This window comes from Xiphophorus hellerii, chromosome 9, assembly GCF_003331165.1.
Source record: "Xiphophorus hellerii strain 12219 chromosome 9, Xiphophorus_hellerii-4.1, whole genome shotgun sequence".
In the NCBI taxonomy this organism is placed as follows: Eukaryota; Metazoa; Chordata; class Actinopteri; order Cyprinodontiformes; family Poeciliidae; genus Xiphophorus; species Xiphophorus hellerii.
In genome coordinates this window covers 31370174-31390695 of record NC_045680.1, presented here as the reverse complement: position 1 = coordinate 31390695, position 20522 = coordinate 31370174, and the positions used below count along the sequence as shown (strand labels likewise).

Sequence of the window (20522 nt, the reverse complement as noted above, 5' to 3'; positions counted from 1 at the left end):
TACATTAAGAATTTGATTCAACTATTAAAAATGTTCTACATTATTCAGTCAATTTTTAAGTTGCCAAAAAATAAAAATAAAAAAATAACTGGAATAAGAAAATAAAAACATTAAAAAATCAAAGTTGTTTTCTGTAAAACTTCTTTGATGCTGAGGAAAAAGAAAATAAAAACCAGTCCTGGATACTTTGACTTGTATGTTAACGCCTTTAGTAAAGCTGATGTACTTCCTGAGGAGACTGCGGTCCTTTAACATCTGCAGCAAACTGCTCTGGATGTTCTACCAGTCTGTGATTGCCAGTGTCCTCTTCTACACCGTGGTGTGCTGGGGAGGCAGCATATCCAAGAAGGACACGTCCAGACTGGACAAACTGACCAGGCGTGCCGGCTCTGTGGTCGGCATGAAGCTGGACTCTCTGGTGACGGTGGCAGAGGCGAGGACACTGAACAAACTGCTGGACATCATGAACGATAGCAGCCACCCTCTACACGCCGTCATCAGCAGCCAGAGGAGCCTGTTCAGTGACAGACTGCTGCTTCCCAAGTGCCGGACCAATAGATTTAAGAACTCTTTTGTCCCCCATGCCTTCAGACTGTACAATTCCTCATTGGGGGGGGAGGTGACACAGGACAGAGGGTGGAAGGAGTAGTGACCCCTTGTATTTTTCTCCATACTTATCAGGTCAAACCACATAGTGCAATACGATATCACTGGTCAATCTATCCGCCAAATTCTTATATTTTTTTTGTGTTGTATTTATATTCATTTATATTCTTATATTCTATATTCTTATTTCTTGTTTCTTGCATAATTTAAGGTTTTGGTTACTCACATTTAGTGTGTACCTTAGTATTTAATTTGTATTTTTGTATTCTTTTGCACCTTTGCTTACTGTGTGTTATCTTTGTTTTTTTCCTGGGAGCTGCTGGTAACTTCAATTTCCTGAGGGAGTCTTCCCAAAGGATCAATAAAGTCTAAGTCTCTAAGTCTTGTTTTATAAAACACTTAAAAAGTCAAGTTTCAAATGGCTTCACATCAAAAACAATCAACATAATAATATTGTACATCATTAAGTTTTCTGTCCTCAGACTTTTTACAAAACAATGCAAATTAGTAACAAATACCTCAGTTCAACTTTCAAATTTAAGGGCAGCTGTTGGCTGTCAGTCCATCGGTGTACACCGCCATCAGTTTTTATTTCAAGGTCATATAACAATGTAATCCTAGTCACATGTTCACACAGTCACCAGACTTTAAACACAAAAGTTCAACATGGTCATAAGACTTAAGTAGAAAAAAATTAAATTTTCATAACAATAAATGTGCTGGAAATTGAAAATTTTGTTATAAAGAAGCTTGTCCATCAATTGCGAATTTGTTTATAACCCAGTGAATTTGCAGCAAAGAGTCTGACTGTAACCAGAAAGTGAACCTCAGAAGGTGATATTAAGTATTGATTATAAAAGTGATCTGATCTTTGTCCTTCAACCAAGAAATACATTATTCCAGAGTCCAGAGAACTTCTTCAGATTTTGTTTTTAATCAATTTAAACCTGAAAGTAAATATTTTACACACAGATTACAAGAACAATCACTTAAATAAATGATTATTTAGTTTGAGTGGTGAAACTTTTTCCCCAAGTCAACATGAAGACTTTTGGAAACCTTCTGAAGTGTCGACATCGGCTCTCACTACCGTAGTCACAAGATGAAAACGGAGTCATTCTGCGCGTTGTGATTGGTCGCAGGTTTGTGTAGAAATAAGCTTAGACAGCAATATTGATATTTTGCTTCAACCAGTATTTGGTTTTTGTATTCACAGGCTACATGAATACTTTTGAGGGACATTTACCGAATGCGGTGAGGAATTATGTATTTACGTAATTCTTCACCAAATAACTATGAAGACTGTCAAATGGCTACAAACTCCTGGACGGAAATTGCAACGACGTTGTCCACAAAGGAGGCTGTCTGCAGGAAGGGGTGGTGTTCTCTCCATGACCATTTCATAAAAGCAAAACGGCGCATTGATTGTTCAGCTTGAGAAGTATGGGAGAGTCTCAAGTCTTCTCACCGGTGTGAGTTCTGAGGTGACGGGTCAGAATACTGCTCTGTCTGAAAGATTTATCACAGAATTCACAAGAATAAGGCTTCTCCCCTGTGTGAGTCCTCAGGTGACGAGCCAAATCGCTGCGTTGCATGAAAAATTTATCACACAAATCACAAGGATATGGTTTCTGACCTGTGTGAGTGCTCATGTGATTGGTCAAATAATAAGAGTGCTGAAAGGACTTACCACACAGTTTGCAAGAATATGGTTTCTCACCTGTGTGGGTTCTGAGGTGACGAGCCATGTTGCTATTGTCTCTAAAAGATTTGTGGCACAAGTCGCAACAAAACGGCTTCTCACCTGTATGAGCTCTTGTGTGAACATTCAAGGCAGATTGCCTTGGGAAACTTTTACCACAAGTCGAACATGAGAAAGGTTTCTCGCCTGTGTGCGTTCTAAGATGACGAACCAAATCACTACTCTGTCTAAAAGATTTAACACAGAATTCACAAGGATGTCTGTCACCCATGTGAGTTCCTATGTGACGTGCCAAATTGCCACGGTCTCTAAAAGATTTATCACACACATCACAAGAATACTGCTTCTTTCCCATGTGAGTTTTAATGTGTCGAGCTAAATTACTCTGGTCTCGAAAAGATTTTTCGCACAGTTCACACGGATACGGCTTCTCGCCTGTGTGAGTTCTCATGTGCATAGTTAAAGCAAATTTCCTGATGAAGCCTTTCCTACATGTCATGCAGGAGAAAGGCTTCTCACCTGTGTGAGTTTTAAGGTGACGAGACAAGTCATGTCGTTTTTTGAAAGATTTTTTGCACACTCCACAAGGATATGGTTTCTCGTTGGTGTGAGTTCCCACGTGTCTGGTCATACCTGTCCAGTCACTGAAGGATTTGGCACATAGTTTACAGTGATATGGCTTTTCCCCTGTGTGTGTTCTCTTATGAATAGTGAAATGTCCACCATACCTGAAGGACTTACCACACACTTCGCAAAAAAACGGCTTTTCTCCTGAGTGAGTCCTTTCATGCCGAAGCAAATTACCACTATTTCTAAAAGATTTACTACACATCTTACAAGGATGTGGCTTCTCCCCGGTGTGGATTCTCATGTGCAAACTCAAGTGCTGTCGGGTTGTCAGGTATTTACCACATACTTTACAGCAGGGTAAATCTGTTTTATGTTTTTTTAGTTCTGAATTGTCCACACTGTCCCTCTGATTTCTGCTGTCCTGTGGTCTCTTCTCTGGACTCAGATCTTTATCTCTACTGGATCCTGAGTCGTTCTGGTTGCTTTCTTGCTGATGTTGGTTCTCATCTTCAGGTCCGTTTGCAGAGAGCAGCTGGTTCTTGTTTGGTTCTGGTTCGTTATTGTCTTCTTGCTCATAGGTAGGAGACACCATAAAGGCTTCAGGATCCTGCTTCACTAAAAGATGATCTTCATCCTGATCACTGCAGAGATGCTTTTGCTCTTCTTTAATCTCTACAGGTTCTGGTTCCTCCTTTATCTCCATCCTCTGCTCCAGTTCTGGTTCATTGTGGAATATTTTCTCATCAGCAGCAGTCGCCGTAGAGGTGCTGCTCTCCTGTTTCACTAAAAGCTGCTCCTCATCCTGAATGCCCCACAGTTCAACCTGTTCTTCTTTGACTGGTTGATGTACTGGTTCCTCTTTTGGCTCACCCATCTTGAGTTGTTTTTGCTCTTTTATTTTCATAGCGTTTACCGTCATGTGGACATCTGAGTTCTGCCCTTCAGTTATGAGAGCATGAGCAGGAACAGACATGAGGCTGTGGAAGGACAGCAGAAGGTTAAGGATTTTTCTGAGATCCAGCACAGCGAAATGAAAACAGAGACCAGAATTACTGAAGGCGTAAACGAATCAAAACAAAGCCTAACCTGGATCAGACGGAAAATGGGGACGTCAAATATAGTTTTCAGTTTGTGTTTAGACTTAACATTTGTCCAAATTCCAGTAAACCAGTTGTTGGGTAAATTGTATTATTAGTAATTATCAAATATTCGTTGTATCATGTAGCCTTGTAGTTACATTTAGATGATGTTTACTTATATGCTTTTACTCTTTATTTTTAGTATAAGTAATGCTTCTGTGTGTTAAATAACTTTGATTCCTTCCTAAGGCTTCCCTGGGAAATAGAGGTGACAGCTACTCTCAGCAGCTGTTGCCCTGCAGGACTTCCTACAAGACAGAGGTGCTAGTTGCTCCCAGCTGAGTTTATCAGTCCTGAAATAAACTCAGCTCTTCTTTGTGCTACAAAGCCGTTGCTTTGAAGCTATACAACGTGTCCGATTCGACGCCGTGCCTGGAGCAAAAGGGATCTAGAGTGTAGATAACATGTGTCTAGATAGTATATGTCATTTAGCGCTGCAACTATGTGATGAATTGTTTTCCCCGCCCTTTGAGAGTTGCAGCGCTCAGTGTGAGAGGGTTCCTAAGAGCAATAAAAGAGAGGCGCAGACAGATGTGTTTCAGAGCGGTTTGGAGATTTGTAACTGAAAGCACATCTCTGTCTGCTCTCCTCGCGAGAAACAAAGAATCTAACTCTCTTGTCTTTCCTGTGTTTGTTTAATAGGTATTTAGACCTGACACCAGTGTTTCTCATTCCGGCCCTCAGGCCCCCGGCCCTGCATGTTTTAGGTGTTTCCCTGCTGCCACACCTGGACTGAATCTGTGGTGATTAACAGGCTTCTGCAGGACTTGATGCCTGCAGGAGAGGTCATGCAATCATTTGGATCAGCTGTTCTGAAACAGAGACACATCTAAAACATGCAGAGCAGGAGGCCTGAGGGCTGGACTTGAGAAGCTCTGCAGTAAACAATAAATAAATAAAGAAAAAACAAAAAAAATAAAAATAGAGACAAGAGGTGGGAATTAGCACCTTCTAATAGCTTAAATTCTATGCTACGTATGGGACGGCCCTGCTCTTCCTGTATCTGTGACCTCTGACCCTCTATCAGCCATTACAAATGTTTAATCTGTTATCATATAGCAATATGAAGAACATTCTGAGCCGTCTTTGAACGCACCAGGAGCAACACATGCGAACAGACTTTTATTTTACATTTAAACATGTTGGCCTTCAAAACTTCAAAATTTGATTCTTATTCCGAATTCAGAAAAACAATAATATCTTTATTTTTAAATAACGGGGGTTAAAAGACAGTCATAAGTAGTAGTGTGTTCAGAGTTTCGCTAAAATCATTGGGTTTTAATACTTTAGCATCTTTATATTATTTTAGTCATTGAGAACAAAAACAATGGCGTCCATTTTCTTTTTCCTTTTTATGCTGCAATTTAATAATGCAGCATAAAGAGTTAAAATAATTATTTGTCGTCTTTGTCCTTCAGGCAGTTTCAAAATGTGTGTTTTATATTTTTAAGTGCTCAACCAATAGTTTTCTATTTTTCATATTTATAGAAAGGGGTTAACTTAGGGGACCCTGATCTTCAAAGTTAAAAGTTACTGTATCTCTCCTCTGTTAAAAAAAGAGGATTCAATTTGTATTAAAGTCAGAAAATAGAATTTAATTTTATTTACTTAATTTTTAAAATAAAACGTTTAAATTTGTGTTTAAAACTGTTTTTTCCTTTTACTACGAACTGGAACAAAATACTTTTACCTGTACCTCAGAAGAATCCTCTCAAAGCACGTCGCTCTGACCCCGGTGATCATGAAGTGCTTTGAGAGGATTCTTCTGAGGTACATCAGAGACTTTATCCCCGCAAACCTGGACAGCCTTCAGTTCGCCTACAGAGCGAACCGGTCAACAGAGGATGCTGTCTCCATCACTCTGCACACAGCGCTGACCCATCTGCAGCATCCTACGTCAGGATGCTATTTGTAGACTTCTTTTAGACTTTACTCCAACTTTCCTTTATTCTTGCTCTACAATGTATTCTTTCTTGTTTATTTGCTTAATGCATGCTCCTCTGCCTGCAACTCCTAAAATAATACATCTTTATAGGATTATCTGCTATTCTTTATGATCTATTATTAGAGAATTTAACTGCATGGTGCCGTTTTATTTATTTCCTTTGTATTTCTGGATCTTTCTGCGTTAATCTCACACGGCTCCTGTAATAATTATCTCCAGGTTTTAGGCACCGATGCGATTTCAACATGAATCTGTTTTGATCTGGTTTTTTGCCATTAAAAGCCTAAATTCACATTCACAAAGATGAGAATGGGAATCTTACTTCGATGAAGTCTGGATCAGCAAACACTTCCAGGAGGTTCCGAGACGGTTCGGGTTTTCCAGCTGGGCTGATGATCGATCTGTTTGAATATTTATCCAGCAGCTCTTAGTCTCTCTGACGATAAACCGGAGATATTGTTACTACAGACACGGAAATATTCAGCTCACACAGCAAAAACCGTTTTCCAACCGAACAGAAGGAAGCTAACGCTGCTAGCACCTTGCTGCTTACTTCCGCCGGAAGTCTCACACACGGAGCTTTACTCTTGAAACACACAACACGCTTAAAGTTCTGCTTGAAACTAATCTGTATTCTTCATACCAAAATACTTTTTAGTGGGATTTTTTGGTATAGCAAATACATAGTTTTATCCAAGCTGAATTTAAGAAACTTTAATTCTGATTTCAATACTTGAAAAAAATAAAACTGCAGTCAAGCCAACGGAAAATGAAACGCGGAATCAGAAGCTTCCTGTCCTAAACTAGAACACACATCTACTCCACACACACCCATGTTAACACTCAGAAATTACCCAGAAGGTTGAAGGTCACGCAATTAATGCAGGATTTGATGTAACTGGTTTTATACTTTGACTCAGTTTGATGCACATTATTATAATTTACTACAACATTAATCAACAACACAACATCCAGACTGGTAAGACATTTTACAGAGAAATGTGTTTTATTGATGTTCATTATTCATAATGGTAATGCAATCTGTCGAGAACCAAATTGAAGAAAGATATTTGTTGAGTATAGAAGTTCTTCGTCTCTCAAAAATATTCAACATTTTTTCCTTTAAAATCTTCCTGAGAAAAATAGCTGAAGAACAAAAACCAAACAAACTTTGATACGTCCCATTTTCTAATTATTTACATTTTTATTTAACCACATGGCCCACAAAAACACTAGTTAGATGAAAAATCCCCCTGAAAAAAAAAAGCAGAACACATCAGGGTCTCACATGGTTTAGAAAACTTTTACAAAATTAACTTGAATACAAAGAAAAGAAAAAAAACATTTAACAAACAGTTGTAACATTGTTCTTCCTTCTGGACAAACATCCCACTGTTGTTTTCAGAACTCAGTTTATTCAGGTTTATCCAGAAAATTCAAATCTTCTCAGACAGCTAGAGACAACGTTCCTGATCAGACCCGGCATTTTGGGATAAATAGAAAGATTTGTCTGCAAGAAAATCTTCGTTTCAGACGTAAATGAAAGACTTGTTTAATGAATGAACTGAAATAAAAATTTTACAAATATCGAAAATCCCTCTTTTGGAATCAATAAAGGCAATTTTTAACTTTCTCAACTGCTTATTAGAATGCTGCCTGAACCTTCATGTCTCTTTAATAATGTCAGCTCAAATTAATTTCTGATCTCCACCTTTTACAAATTACAAATCACTGAACGGCTTAGCACCACAATACATTAAAGATCTGCTGTTGTTGTATCAACCTTCCAGACCTCTCAGGTTCTGGTTCTGGTTCTGCTCTGCATCCCCAGAACCAGAACCAAACGAGGAGAAGCAGCTTTCAGCATCTATGCACCACAAATTTGGAACAAACTTCCAGAAAACTGTAAAACAGCTGAAACACTGACTTCTTTTAAATCTCAACTAAAAACCCACCTGTTTAGAATTGTATTTGAAATGTAATCAATTACAAATTTATTGATGGAACTTGACTTAATGCTGTGTTTTGATTATTGATTCTATGTTGCTTTGTGTTTCTGTGTTTGTAATGATGTAAAGCACTTTGAAATGTCTTGCTGCTGAAATGTGCTATACAAATAAAATTTGATTTGATTTTAGTTAAATAGAAATATGGTTTTAATCAGTTAAATCAGCATCTGAAAATAAAAGCTCAGGATTCAGAAACAGAACTGCTGAACATTTTAAAACAGTTTGTGCAAATCTTACTCTGATAGCCTGAAATACTGATGGATCCATTCACATGTAGAGACTGGAAAGAAGAAACTTATAGAAGAAAGTTTGATAGAAATACCTGAAAGGAGTTGACTTCCTGAGTTTACATGCTTTTCTTATTTTGATGGAACTTCAATGTTCAGTTAATTGGTCTTGAATCTGGGCTGGATAATGACTTTTAGCTGGTGGTAACTGATAAAAAGTTTAAAGTTTAACTGATGTCCAATCATTCTGCTAAAATGTTACATGTCAAATCTTTACCTCCCTTCATGCGCTGTAACTAACTTTACTCTTCCATGTGGTGAAGGGAGGCTTCCTGCTGAGATCAACCCAGCATGCTGCAAAGTTGTGCTGATATTGATCCTTTCAAAGCAGCAATATTGTTTAATGAAATCTCCAAATCCATAAATATTTATGATATAGTCAAACCATAAGTTTTGGAACAACATCTGGGAAGTTTTAACAGGAATCATAGAGATGAAATTGCTGTAGAAGGATAATCATTCTAACTTTCAAGACAAATGTTCAGACCAACCAGACACGAGTTCATGCTTTACGACAAAACCATTGGAGAGAAATTCCTCACTAGTAAGATGGAACCCAAGCAATCATGATAGAAAGACCCCAGGCTGCTACTCCCCTGAACTACGACCTTCTGCAAAGCAACAGAGCTACAAACTGCACCACTGCAGTGTCTGTGTGAAGTCTGATGGGGTAATTCAAATATTTCTTTAGATGGAAACTTTTTCCACAGGTTACACATTAGAAATGATTCTGAATTGAGTTCTTGTGGCGATGCAAAGTATGTTTCAGACTGAAACTTTTCTTACACTTTCCACATGAGAAAGGTTTCTCACCTGTGTGAGTACTCATGTGGCGATGCAAAGTGTGTTTCCGACTGAAACTTTTCTTACACTTTCCACAAGAGAAAGGTTTCTCACCTGTATGAGTTCTCATGTGGCTCTTCAGATTGCTTTTCTGACTGAAACTTTTCCTACACATTTCACATGAGAAAGGTTTTTCACCTGTGTGAGTTCTCATGTGGTTTTTCAGACTGCATCTCAGATGGAAACCTTTCTTACACATTCTACATGAGAAAGGTGTGAAAAGATTTTCACCTGTATGAATTTTCATGTGGGTATTCAAATTGCATTTCTGACTGAAACTTTTCATACATATTTCACATGAGAAAGGTTTCTCACCTGTATGAGTTCTCATGTGGCTATTCAAATTGCCTTTCAGATGGAAACCTTTGCTACACATTGTGCAAGAGAACAGCTTCTGTACCGAGTGAGTTCTCTTGTGGCGACTGAAACTATTTTTGCTAAAGAAGCTTTTCCCACAGGTTACACATGAAAAAGGCTTCTCATCTGTGTGAGTTCTCATGTGGGCTTCTAAACTCTGGTTCCATTTGAAACTTGTACTACAAAGTTTACATATTTTACCCGGGTTAATTTCCTTGTCCTTTGTCCCTTTGTCTCCTCTGCCTCTGGTTTTCACAACTCTCTCTTGATGCTGTTCATCTCTGCTGGATCCTGAAGCTTCGAGAGGTTTTCTGTCCTGATGGTGTTCTGCTTTAAGGATGTTCTTAGAGAATTGATTTCCATTGCGTTCAGGTTGTTCTGTTTCATTATCCGTCGCCATAAGGATGAAGGTATCAGTCTCTTCCTTCAGTCCATTCTGATTTTCCTTTCGACTTGTGTCATTAGCCTCCGTCTTTACCTTCTGCAGAAAGTCTGATTCACGCTCCTCTTCTTTCGCTTGTTTTGGTTCTAACTCTTTGATTTCATCTTCACTAATGTCTTCAATCTTAATCATCTGCTGAGAATCTGATTGAGAATCATCTTCCTTTATTTGTTGCAGTTGTAGTTCTACTGGTTCTTCTTTTACTTCAAGAGATCCGGAATCTATTTCCACTAAGGTTTCTCTCCATTGCTTTAGTCCTATGTTGTCTTCTTTCTTTACAGTCAGCAGAGGTTCTGATCCACACTCTTCTTCCTTTACTCTTGGAAGATGAAGGGGCTCTGCTCTCCCTTTAAGCTCTAGAGACATGATGCTTTGGCAAATCTGGAAAACAGAAAAAAGTAACAACACAAAATGTTACCATTTTAGTTTAAAATTTGCAAAGTGTTTTTGCATGAGGCCTCTCATACATTGGAGAGGCCAATACATGAACAATATATGTAAACAATCATGCTGAGTTTTTTCAACTTAATTATTTAGTGACAGAGACTTGATCTGATTAGATTTTCTTCCACCAGATTAACTGATGGACGTCCAGAGGAACCTGCAGCCGGTGTTCCAGGCTGTTCTGTTACGTATAAATGGTACTCACAAAAAATGTGCGGCGCCATATTTTAAGCACAAGTTGAGATGAATAAAAATGAATGTGACGTCAAAGTTAATGTAAATACACACAAACCTTTTACCTGCCATAAAAATGTGCAGCAGCCACGCAAAATTTTTTGTGGATAATAAACTACAAAGTGCCAAAATTCACCTAAATACACTGAACATCCAGTTATTTAGACCAAGAAGCATCAAAGCATGTTTATCATGATTTTAATATTTTGTTTAAACATAAACGATGAAACTGAACCACATTTATCCTCAGACAATAATATAACACACACAAAAATAAATAAAATAAAAATAAAAGGACGTGAAAACCTCACCAAAATGTAAATAGTGAATTTCTTCAGTTTTTGTCTCATAAAGATGTAACTGCATCAGTCTGTGCAACGAAGTGCATGAAATGCTTGTTATCTGTAGGGTCATTTCATTCTCACTGAAAACTAAACCAGGGTTGATCAGCAGATCAACTGCAAACAGGTTGGATTATTTTCAAGGTGATCAGGTGTGCAGACAGTCACACGTATACAAGTAGCTGCAGAACGTTTTGGCTCTGATGGAGAACATCACCAATGGAAGGATTCAGAGGGAGCGATTGATCAGAGACCATATTGATCTGCTGAGAAATATTGATGATGGATTATTAGCTTTTATTGCCTGATCATCCTGCAGCTCTGAGCAGAAGGAGCCGTGTGTTTCCGGTGCAGCTGGAGCTGCTGGTCATCCTTCAGACCAGCCATGTGAATAGAAACATCTCCGTTCTGTAAATGTACAACTTTTAATTTATTTTATTTTTTACACTTTGTGCAGCACTTTGTGACCCTGGTCTGTGAAAAGCGCTATAGAAATAAAGTTTACTTACTTACTTAATACATACAATTTCTCTATTTAAAATAAACTTTCACATTCCTCCCTCACCACAAAGGACTCTCTGGACGCTCTTTCTTTAAATACCTTGCTGCTGAAAGGTGCTATACAAATAAAATAGGATTTGATTTAATCCTGGCTGCTGTTCAAACCAGCATTTCCATGTTTTTTTTTCTATTTAGAGTTTTTCCTTTAGTTTTTGTGTTAGTTTATGTTCTGAAATCATATTTTAATTAAAATACATGTAATTAAAATTACTTATACTGAAACAAGCCAGGACCGTTGCCGTGGTTACTGCTTCACGTGGTGGCGGCCTTCTGGGTATTTTTTACTAATTTACATTAAGATGTATTTATCGGTGGCGACCAGCAGCTGCTCTGTTTCCTGCAAATTGGGGTTTATAAAGGAAAGGTGCGCAGGTATGAATGTACGCACGGCTTTATACATCTGAATCTTTTTGTGCGCCACACTTTTCTAAACTTGTCTGTACGCCAAGTTTTAGTGTGGAAGCAGCGCACTGTTTTATACTTTGCTTAAAATAAAGAAGATCAGGTTTACTGGATGGTTAATGAACCTGAGCATGTTGCCTCAATGGACACTTAAGATAAGTGTCCATTAAATGGTGTTAAATGGTATTTAACACCATTTAACAGTGGTGTTAAATGCAATCAGGTTGAAAATGTGGGTAAACCTACTTTCTAAAACAGAAACTAAAACAACATCAATACAAACATTTCATTAAGCTCTGACAGAAACACTAAATATTACAGGGTATTTTTGATTAGTTTAAATATCTTAGTCGACATAAAATCTTACAAAACCACTCTTAAGTAACTTTTCAAAAAGACATAGGAGCTTGTTTTCAGTTAATTCTACAATATCTTATAAATTCATTTTGCACTGAAAACATTTTATTTAAAGAAACAACATTTTTCTTACCTAACACAGAACTTTTAACCTGCTTACCTGTGAAAATAGCCGCTAAAATCAAGATGTGAACAGGAAGCCAATTTTAGCAACATGTGGAAGCATAGATGAGCAAACACTACCTGCTGGTTCCGAGATGATTTGGGTTTTCCTGCTGGAGTCCAGCCGTCCGGGCTGATGGTCGAAGGTTACTGAATATTTCTCTCTCTGATGCTGAACAGAAGATATTGTTACTGCAGACCCTGAAACATTCAGCTCACACAGCAAGAACCGTCTTTAACCGACGATAAACAACAGGAAGCCTCGAAGCTAACGCTGCTAGCATCATGTGGTTTACTTCCGCCGGATGTCCCACGTGGAGCTGTCCTGCAGAAACAGACACCGCGCTTTCACTTCCGCCTCGAACTAATAGTTTCAGTTTTTTCTTGTTTTGACTCAAAATATTTTCTGAAAGCTGAATTTACACAAGTTTAATACTGACTTCAACATGTGAATAAATTAATAAAAACTACAGTTCCGCCACACTGTCATTCTTACTGCATAAAAATAAGATATGGTTCTGTTTCTCTCTTTAACACAACATTTGATTTTTCTCAATCAGTGCTGAAAGAAATGAGTGAAAAAAATATCTTTATTTTTGTTGAAAATAAGAATATTTTTTCACTCATTTCTTTAAGCACTAATTGAAAAAGGTGTTTCTGGTCACAAGAGCAGATAAAGAATCATTAGAGTAGCAAAAGCAAAGGAAATGGACTAGCAAATGCTGTGATGCAGCTCGTCTGACTGCGATGGATCATCGTTGACGTCCAGATTTCACTCGGTCCACTCTGCAGGGCTGCTTTGAGGACAGACATGGATCCATACTACCGAAACCATTGAAATAATGCCAGAATCATGACTGCATATCTAAGCTTCTCTATGAAAAACACAATGAAGTCTGATTTACATCAGGAAACACCGGTGCCTGGGACAGGTTTAGCTCAGAACACCTAATAAATATAAAACAGTTTTTCACCTCATTAATGTTGGATCTTGTTCATTTGCGTTAAACGTTTGTATTTTCCATTTGTATGTTGTATCAAACAACCAGACTAAATATTTTCTGACGTCATCAACTGTTAGGTTATAAAAACTTTGCATATTTGTTGGAGTAAGGAAGATGCAAGCTGATTCTTTTCCAGATAATTTATTGAAATAATATGGACAGTTCATGCTCACACAAAGGTTCAGAGGTTCAGGAGAGAAAACTGTATTAATTCAGCCACAATCAGTTTTATACAATAAAGTCAACAAGACCGGAAAGTTGGGCAAGTCCATGAAAAGACATATAGGTACAAAATTGATACTTTAGATTATCAATTATTCTTGTCTTCTGAATAGCAAATTTCAGCAATAGTGCATATGAAGGGTTATAGTGCTTTACTGTATATGATAAAAACACCATAACCAATTATGAAACAAGCAATAAACTACATTTTGTTAAATGCCATCATCAAAATAAAGCAAATATACATCAAATACATTGATCAATGTTTCAGTTGTATCATAGACAACTCTACTTAAGTCAGCATTTAGCCTTGATTCAAAGAAACTGTTGTTTTTAAAGCCTGAGGGGAAACACAGCAAGAAGATCTTAACTGAGTTGAGTTTCATGCCATTTATCTTCATCCCACTGGACACACAGCTTCTCTCACTTCTTACTAGCAGAGCACTTCTCCAGAGGTTTCTTCATACCAGACACAGCCTGAATGGTGCGTTCACACCAAACGGGTTTCACGCGTCTTGAAGTGTGGGGCGCGTTTTCGCGGCGCGTAATGCGTTTGGTATGAACGCACCATTACTATAATGGGAGCAATAGAATCCATGTCTGAAATTTTATAATCTGTCAGTGAATGATTCCCATTCTCACCTGTGTGTTCGCATATGACGAACCAAATCACTTTTCTGTATGAAAGATTTATCACACACTTTACAGAGATACGCCTTCTCCCCAGTGTGAGTTTTCATGTGTCGAGGCATACTACTGAACTCACTTAGTAACTTACCACACACTGTACAAGATGACAACTTCACACGCTTGTGAGTTTTTAGATGACGGGTCAAATCACTACGTTGTCGGAAAGATTTATCACATAATTCGCAATTGTATGGTTTATCTCCCGTGTGAACTTTCATGTGCATAGTCAATTTATATTGTTGTTTAAAACCTTTTCCACAAGTAAGACAGGGGAAAGGCATCTCCCCAGTGTGAGATAATGTGTGGTTGGCTAAATCGCTGCGCTTTCTAAAAGACTTTCCACACTTTTCACAACAATGTGGTTTCTCATCTGTGTGAGTTTTCACATGACAAGCCAAATCACTTCTCTGTCGGAAAGATTTATCACACAATTCACAAGAAAAAGGTTTCTCACCTGTGTGTGTTCTCATGTGATACCTCAAGGTAGTTTTCTGGATAAAACCTTTACCACAGTCTAGACACTGGAAAGGTTTCTCACCTGTGTGCGTTCTCATGTGACACAACATGGTGGTTTTTTGGATAAAACCTTTACCACAAACCAAACACTGGAAAGGTTTCTCACCTGTGTGGGTTCTAACGTGGACAGTTAGGTCAGGTTGCCTAGGAAAAGCTTTACCGCAAGTCAGACACTGGAAAGGCTTCTCACCTGTGTGGTGTGTCATGTGAACCTTTAGGTCAGGTTGTCTGATGAAACCTTTCCCACAAGTCAGACATAAAAATGGCTTCTTGTTTGTGTGAATTCTCATGTGAGATACCAAGTACCTGTACCTACCAAAACTTCTGCCGCATACCTTACATGAGATCAAATTACTTTTAAAACCATTTGGTTCTGATTTGTCCACATTGGCCCGGTGGTTTTCAGTCTCTGGCCGCGGATCTTTATCTCCACTTGATCCTGAGTCTTTCTGGTTGCTTTCCTGCTGATGTTGGCAATCTTCAGGATTGTTCGCAAAGAGGAGTTTGGTTTTGTTTGGTTCTGGTTCACTGTTATCTTGTTGCTTATAGGTAGGAGATGCAGCACATGTTTCAGCTTCCTGCTTCACTATCAGCTGCTTTTCCTCCTGTTCACTGTCAAGATCCTCATGTTCCACTTTAATTAGTTCTGGTTCCTCTTTAATATGTACAAGTTCTGGTTCTTCTTTAATCTTCACGAGTATTGGTTCTTCCTGTTCTTTAATCTGAATAGATTCTGGTTCTTCTTTAATTAGTACAGGGTCCAGTTCTTCTTTTGTCCCCATCATCTGCTGCAGTTCTGGTCCATTGTGGAATATTTCGTCATCAGCAGGAGTTACAGGAGTTATAGTGTTGTTGGTCTCTTGCTTCATTAAAAGTTGCCCTTCATTTTCAAAGACCCATAGTTCAATCTGTTCTTCTTTGATTGAATAAGGTTCTGGTTCCTGTTTTGCCTCAGTTATCTGCTGTGGTTCTGATTCCTCTTTCATCTCTGGTCATAGAGTTCCACTCTTCCACCAGGAAGGAATCAGCGAAAACCTTCCAAGTCAGAAACGGACCTGGAGGTTTGTACGGCCTGGGGAAAGAAAGAACAGCAGAACTTTAGTAGTTTTATGGAATGTGACCCAGAAGCCAACAAGCTTAGCTGGTACTACAGATGAAACCTGACACATTTGGGTATTATTTATTAATTGTAAAGCATCTTTGAAGGTCCTGAAAAGGGACTGAAAAGCGCTAAGTAAGTCTGACGTCATTTAATTTTAATTATTCACATTTTGACATATTTGATTTATGTTTGGTTTGCGTAGAGTCAGGACAAAGAATCGAACATTCGAGGAAATGAGACAATTCCTCATTTCCATGAATAATCTGAAAGATCCAAGAGCAAATGCTTGTTTGAACAGCAGAGCGTTCAGCCGGGATTTAAAGACAGACTGAGTCCCAGAGAGGAATCGTGTGCATTCACAAAGCCATGCTCATCACAAACCTTATGAGAACGGATTGGTCTCAAACTGTTTTTATTTAAAGGAGCAAATTTATAAATAAAAAAAACACTAAATATGATGAGCATTTTAAAAAGAAAATTAATTTCCAATATCTTAAGACAGATGCTGTTTGTTCCTCCAATCTAACAGTTTTAAATAACCGACTCCAAACTATGAACCTGATTTTCTGTTTTCAGTTTTAGTCAATACAAATCTGAATCACAAGAACCTGATAAAATTGACATTTCCATTTGTTTTTAAAATATTATTCAATTTTACAATATATGATAAAGCTGCTGCCTTTCTCATATTCATAGTTAAACTGATGCATTAAACTCAGAGGGTTTTTCTTTTTCTCAGAAGTTAACTTGAACTAATTTTTTTCACTCCTCTGTCTTCTCATTGATCAAAACCGTGAGATCTTAATACAAACTCAGCCGAAACATCAATGCCGTTTTTTACAGCAACATTTAACCAAATGGAAATGAACTCCATAGAATCATATTAGAATATTTTCCCTTCACTGCCCCTTCCAGACTGGTTAAACTAGTGATTTTATTAATTAACATTCTCAGTAAAATGCTTTGAACATTTTATACTCAGAGTTTCTGTTTCTCCTCTTCAGCTGCTTTTCTCAAGAAAAGGAACAAGAACCAAATAAAGTAACTAAACAAAGCTCATGTTTTAGTTTGACAGGAAGTGTCTGGAATGTTCTGGTCTCATAAGGTGTGATCAGGAACTTAACAGCAACACTGGTTCAACCAGTCTGGGAGAGGCAGTGAAGGGTTTTCATTTCCTTTGAGAAGAAAGGAAACTAAAGTCAGGCTCCTCTAATCTCTCTTGGCATTAATAAGTTGTATGTCAGTCTTTATCAGATGCAGCTCAGCCACAACGTGTCCACCGGACTGCGCAGGTCAGTGTGGAGCTGAAACGATAGGATATGCTTTATATCCTATCATGTTCTTTTTTATACATGCCGACTTCTGTGTAAAATACGATGCCACATATTTTTTGTGCGTACGCTTTATACATGAGGCTCCTGGTATTTTGTCAAGCTCGCAACCTTCCCAGGATTTAAGCTCCTTATAATCAGTCACTACTTGCCGGTTCGTCATGTTACTCCATGCCTCCTCCCCTCATCTTCAGTCTTATTGATTACTGCAAAAGGTCTGTCCAACAAATCAATGAAACAGCTGCAGCTGATCCAGAATGCTGCTGCTGGTGTTCTGACTAAAACCAGGAAGATAGAGCACATAACACCAGTTTTAAAGTCCCTCCACTGGCTCCCTGTAGCTCAGAGAATAGACTTTAAAATACTGTTGTTAGTTTATAAATCACTGAACGTTTTAGCACCACAATACATTAAAGATCTGCTGTTGTTGTATCAACCTTCCAGACCTCTCAGGTCTTCCGGTTCTGGTTCTGCTCTGCATCCCCAGAACCAGAACCGAACGAGGAGAAGCAGCTTTCAGCATCTATGCACCACAAATTTGGAACAAACTTCCAGAAAACTGTAAAACAGCTGGAACACTGACTTCTTTTAAATCTCAACTAAAAACCCACCTGTTTATGATTGTATTTGAAACGTAATCAATTACAAATTTAATGATGGAACTTGACTTAATGTCATGGTTTGATTATTGATTCTATGTTGCTTTGTGTTTCTGTTTGTAATGATGTAAAGCACTTTGAAATGCCTTGCTGCTGAAATGTGCTATACAAATAAAATTTGATTGATTGATTGATTGATGTCTCTGGTTTGGATTTATTTTTGCTCTTGGACTTGCCTCTTTTTTTTTACAAGTTTGATTCTTCATTCTTTTCATTATATTTCGGGTCCAGCTGCATTTGGGTCCAGACTTAAACCACACATCAAGAAAATCAATGTTTGAAGTTTGTACTGATTTGGTTGTTAGATAGTAGGTCAGAGTCCAGGAGGAGAAGGTTTTTGGTTTGCTTGTTTTTAGAAAGCCTCCTGCAGCTTTTATATACCTCCCTGCTCCAACACACCTGAGTTTCCTCTTCAGCATTCAGCCATTCACCTCTGCCGATGCCTGGTAACGAGACATCCATCTGATTTAAGAGGAAAGGGGAAGGGAAGCGTTTAAACGGATTTGGTGTGGATGTCAAACACCTCCTCACAGGATAAAGTCCAAAATATTTATTTCATTCGGAGGTTTCTGCTTTACAAGCTGCTGAAATCAGTTTTGTAATGGTTTTATTGTTCCTGTTCATTGATCGATGTAAACAACACGGACACGTCCTGCATTTTCAGCGGCATCAAATAGTTCCCTGATCATATTCTCTGCATTCCGGTGTTAGTCCAATCAGAACCGTACAGTGAACATACCGGCAGGTTCTGAGATGATCTGGGTTTTCCAGCAGGTGTCTAGCAGTCTGAGCCGATTATCGATCTCTTCCTCCTAAAGGACGACGTTGCTGAAAGTTTCTCCACCAGCAGCAGTTAGTCGATATATGATGGATTCTCTCTGATGCTGAACCGAAGATATTGTTATTGCAGACACTGAAATATTCAGCTCACACAGAAAAAACCGTCTTCTAACCGACGGTAGACAGACGGAAGCCTGGAAGCTAACGCTGCTAGCACCTTGTTGTTTACTTCCGCCGAATGTCCCACACACAGAGTTACACTAGAAACAGTTTCCACCCTTTAGGTTCCGCTTCCAGCTACAAACACATACAGCTATTTACAACTTTCCAATAATAATTTTAAAAACAAGTAACGATAAAGTTGACATAAATGAAATAGTCTTTATGTCAAACAAAATCCTTAAAGACATTAAAATGTAATGTTTATGACTTGAAACGAAGGTCACTGCTGCGACATAAAACAGGGCAAACATACACAAAGTTGATATTTATTAGCCAAAAACAGAAACAATGGCAGATTGGAAAAAAACATGTGATTGAAAAACTGAATTTGACCTCTGAACAGAAGCACCTTTAGTAGCAACAACTCTCAGCTGTGGTTTCTGGAATAATTTCTCCCACTTGTCTTTAACTGGCTGCTGGTAGAGCAGAATTTCCCCACAGAAAACAACAGAAAATTTCTTCCATACATTCAACACAATGGAGGAATTTAGTGATTTTTAAAGATGGTCAGTAAGAATAACATGACAACCAAAATGAGTCCTATAATACTGAGAATAGAAAAAACTGAACGTTTAACATTAAATTTAAGTTTATAAATCAAAACTTTACATACAAAATAATGACAGAAGACAATAAATGAAAATTTGTCGTTAGAAAGTTTCACTGCCTCCTACAGGCCATGCATGCTACATCATTTCTATCTAAAGTGTTTTCACTCTGTGAAGTGTTTTTGGAGCCGTTGTTGTATAAACAGGGTCTAAAATGTGTTTGAGAAGAGAAGAGCGTTGACTGAAGAAAGAAATGTAAAAATGTAAATTTGATATAATGAAATCTTAAAGTTTAGGGATTTTAAGGTCTGGCGTATTCAGGCGTTTATACAGCCAGTTGGACTCGGGGCGCCAGGAATGGGTCGAGTGTACAAGCCGCTTTTACAACGGAAACAAACACAAGTGGTGCGGTTGGCAGCACAGTTGCCTTGGAACAAGAAGGTCCTGGGTTCGATTCCCGGCCCGGGGTCTTTCTGTTTGCATGGTGGGTTCTCTCTGGGTGCTCCAGGTTCCTCATCCAAAAACATGACTGTCAGGTTAATTGGTCTCAAAATTCTCCTTAGTTACACATGACTGTTTGTCCTGTGTGTCCCTGTGATGGACTGGTGACCTGTCCAGGTGACCCCGCCTGTTGACCGCTGGAGATGGGCACCAGCGCTCCTGGTGAATCCACCGGGGATAAGGGTGAATGATAATGGACAGATGGAAAATAGAATAAAGAACCGCACCGACCCGCGGTGGAACGAAGCAATAATCTACAAAGTTTCTCCAGTGAATTATAGCAAGCTAACATTTAGCTTAGTTTGTAAAATGAAAATATTTTACTGTTGTGTTTTTAAAAAATATATTTTCCTCTTTTATCTGTATAGGTTCTGGTTCCTTTTTCATCTGTTGAAGTTCTGGTTCTTCACCTGCAGGATTCTCCAGAGAGGCCTTGGTCTCCTTCTTTTCATCCTGAGGCCCACAGTTCAACCTGATTGGTTGAGAGCATTTTGTCTCAGTCATTTCCACTATGGACTCCTGGAAAAACAGAACAAACTAAATATT

The 20522-nt window shown here is 38.4% G+C and overlaps 3 protein-coding genes across 6 annotated transcripts; all 3 read right to left on the bottom strand.

Annotated features, from left to right (window-relative positions):
• Nucleotides 1-989: 989 nt before the first annotated feature.
• LOC116725759 (zinc finger protein 883-like) lies at nucleotides 990-6516 on the bottom strand. 2 transcript variants are annotated; one of them, XM_032572112.1, is made up of 2 exons: nucleotides 6285-6516; nucleotides 990-3855 (listed from the first exon to the last, which is right to left on the bottom strand). In XM_032572112.1, the coding sequence occupies exon 2, from the start codon at nucleotides 3849-3851 to the stop codon at nucleotides 2061-2063; it is 1791 nt and encodes a 596-aa protein (XP_032428003.1). In that variant the 5' UTR covers nucleotides 3852-3855; nucleotides 6285-6516; the 3' UTR covers nucleotides 990-2060. The 2 variants fall into 2 exon arrangements, with proteins under 2 accessions (XP_032428003.1, XP_032428004.1); XM_032572113.1 differs by lacking the exon at nucleotides 6285-6516 and adding an exon at nucleotides 3965-4050.
• Nucleotides 6517-8723: 2207 nt separating this feature from the next.
• On the bottom strand, nucleotides 8724-12744 carry LOC116725789 (zinc finger protein OZF-like). The gene is made up of 2 exons (XM_032572162.1): nucleotides 12483-12744; nucleotides 8724-10281 (listed from the first exon to the last, which is right to left on the bottom strand). Exon 2 carries the CDS (start codon nucleotides 10264-10266, stop codon nucleotides 8977-8979), a length of 1290 nt encoding a protein of 429 aa, XP_032428053.1. The 5' UTR covers nucleotides 10267-10281; nucleotides 12483-12744; the 3' UTR covers nucleotides 8724-8976.
• Nucleotides 12745-13530: 786 nt separating this feature from the next.
• On the bottom strand, nucleotides 13531-18992 carry LOC116725769 (zinc finger protein OZF-like). Of its 3 annotated transcripts, XM_032572138.1 has the most exons (4): nucleotides 18665-18992; nucleotides 18325-18387; nucleotides 17419-17544; nucleotides 13531-15905 (listed from the first exon to the last, which is right to left on the bottom strand). In XM_032572138.1, exon 4 carries the CDS (start codon nucleotides 15817-15819, stop codon nucleotides 14266-14268), a length of 1554 nt encoding a protein of 517 aa, XP_032428029.1. In that variant the 5' UTR covers nucleotides 15820-15905; nucleotides 17419-17544; nucleotides 18325-18387; nucleotides 18665-18992; the 3' UTR covers nucleotides 13531-14265. The 3 variants fall into 3 exon arrangements, with proteins under 3 accessions (XP_032428029.1, XP_032428028.1, XP_032428030.1); XM_032572137.1 differs by lacking the exon at nucleotides 18325-18387; XM_032572139.1 differs by lacking the exons at nucleotides 17419-17544; nucleotides 18325-18387.
• Between the last annotated feature and the right edge of the window lie 1530 nt (nucleotides 18993-20522).

What these genes read in the sequence shown, in the direction of transcription:
- LOC116725759 (XM_032572112.1), bottom strand. Translation starts at nt 3,851, where the DNA reads ATGTCTGTTCCTGCTCATGCTCTCATAACTGAAGGGCAGAACTCAGAT.
- LOC116725769 (XM_032572138.1), bottom strand. Translation starts at nt 15,819, where the DNA reads ATGAAAGAGGAATCAGAACCACAGCAGATAACTGAGGCAAAACAGGAA.
- LOC116725789 (XM_032572162.1), bottom strand. Translation starts at nt 10,266, where the DNA reads ATGTCTCTAGAGCTTAAAGGGAGAGCAGAGCCCCTTCATCTTCCAAGA.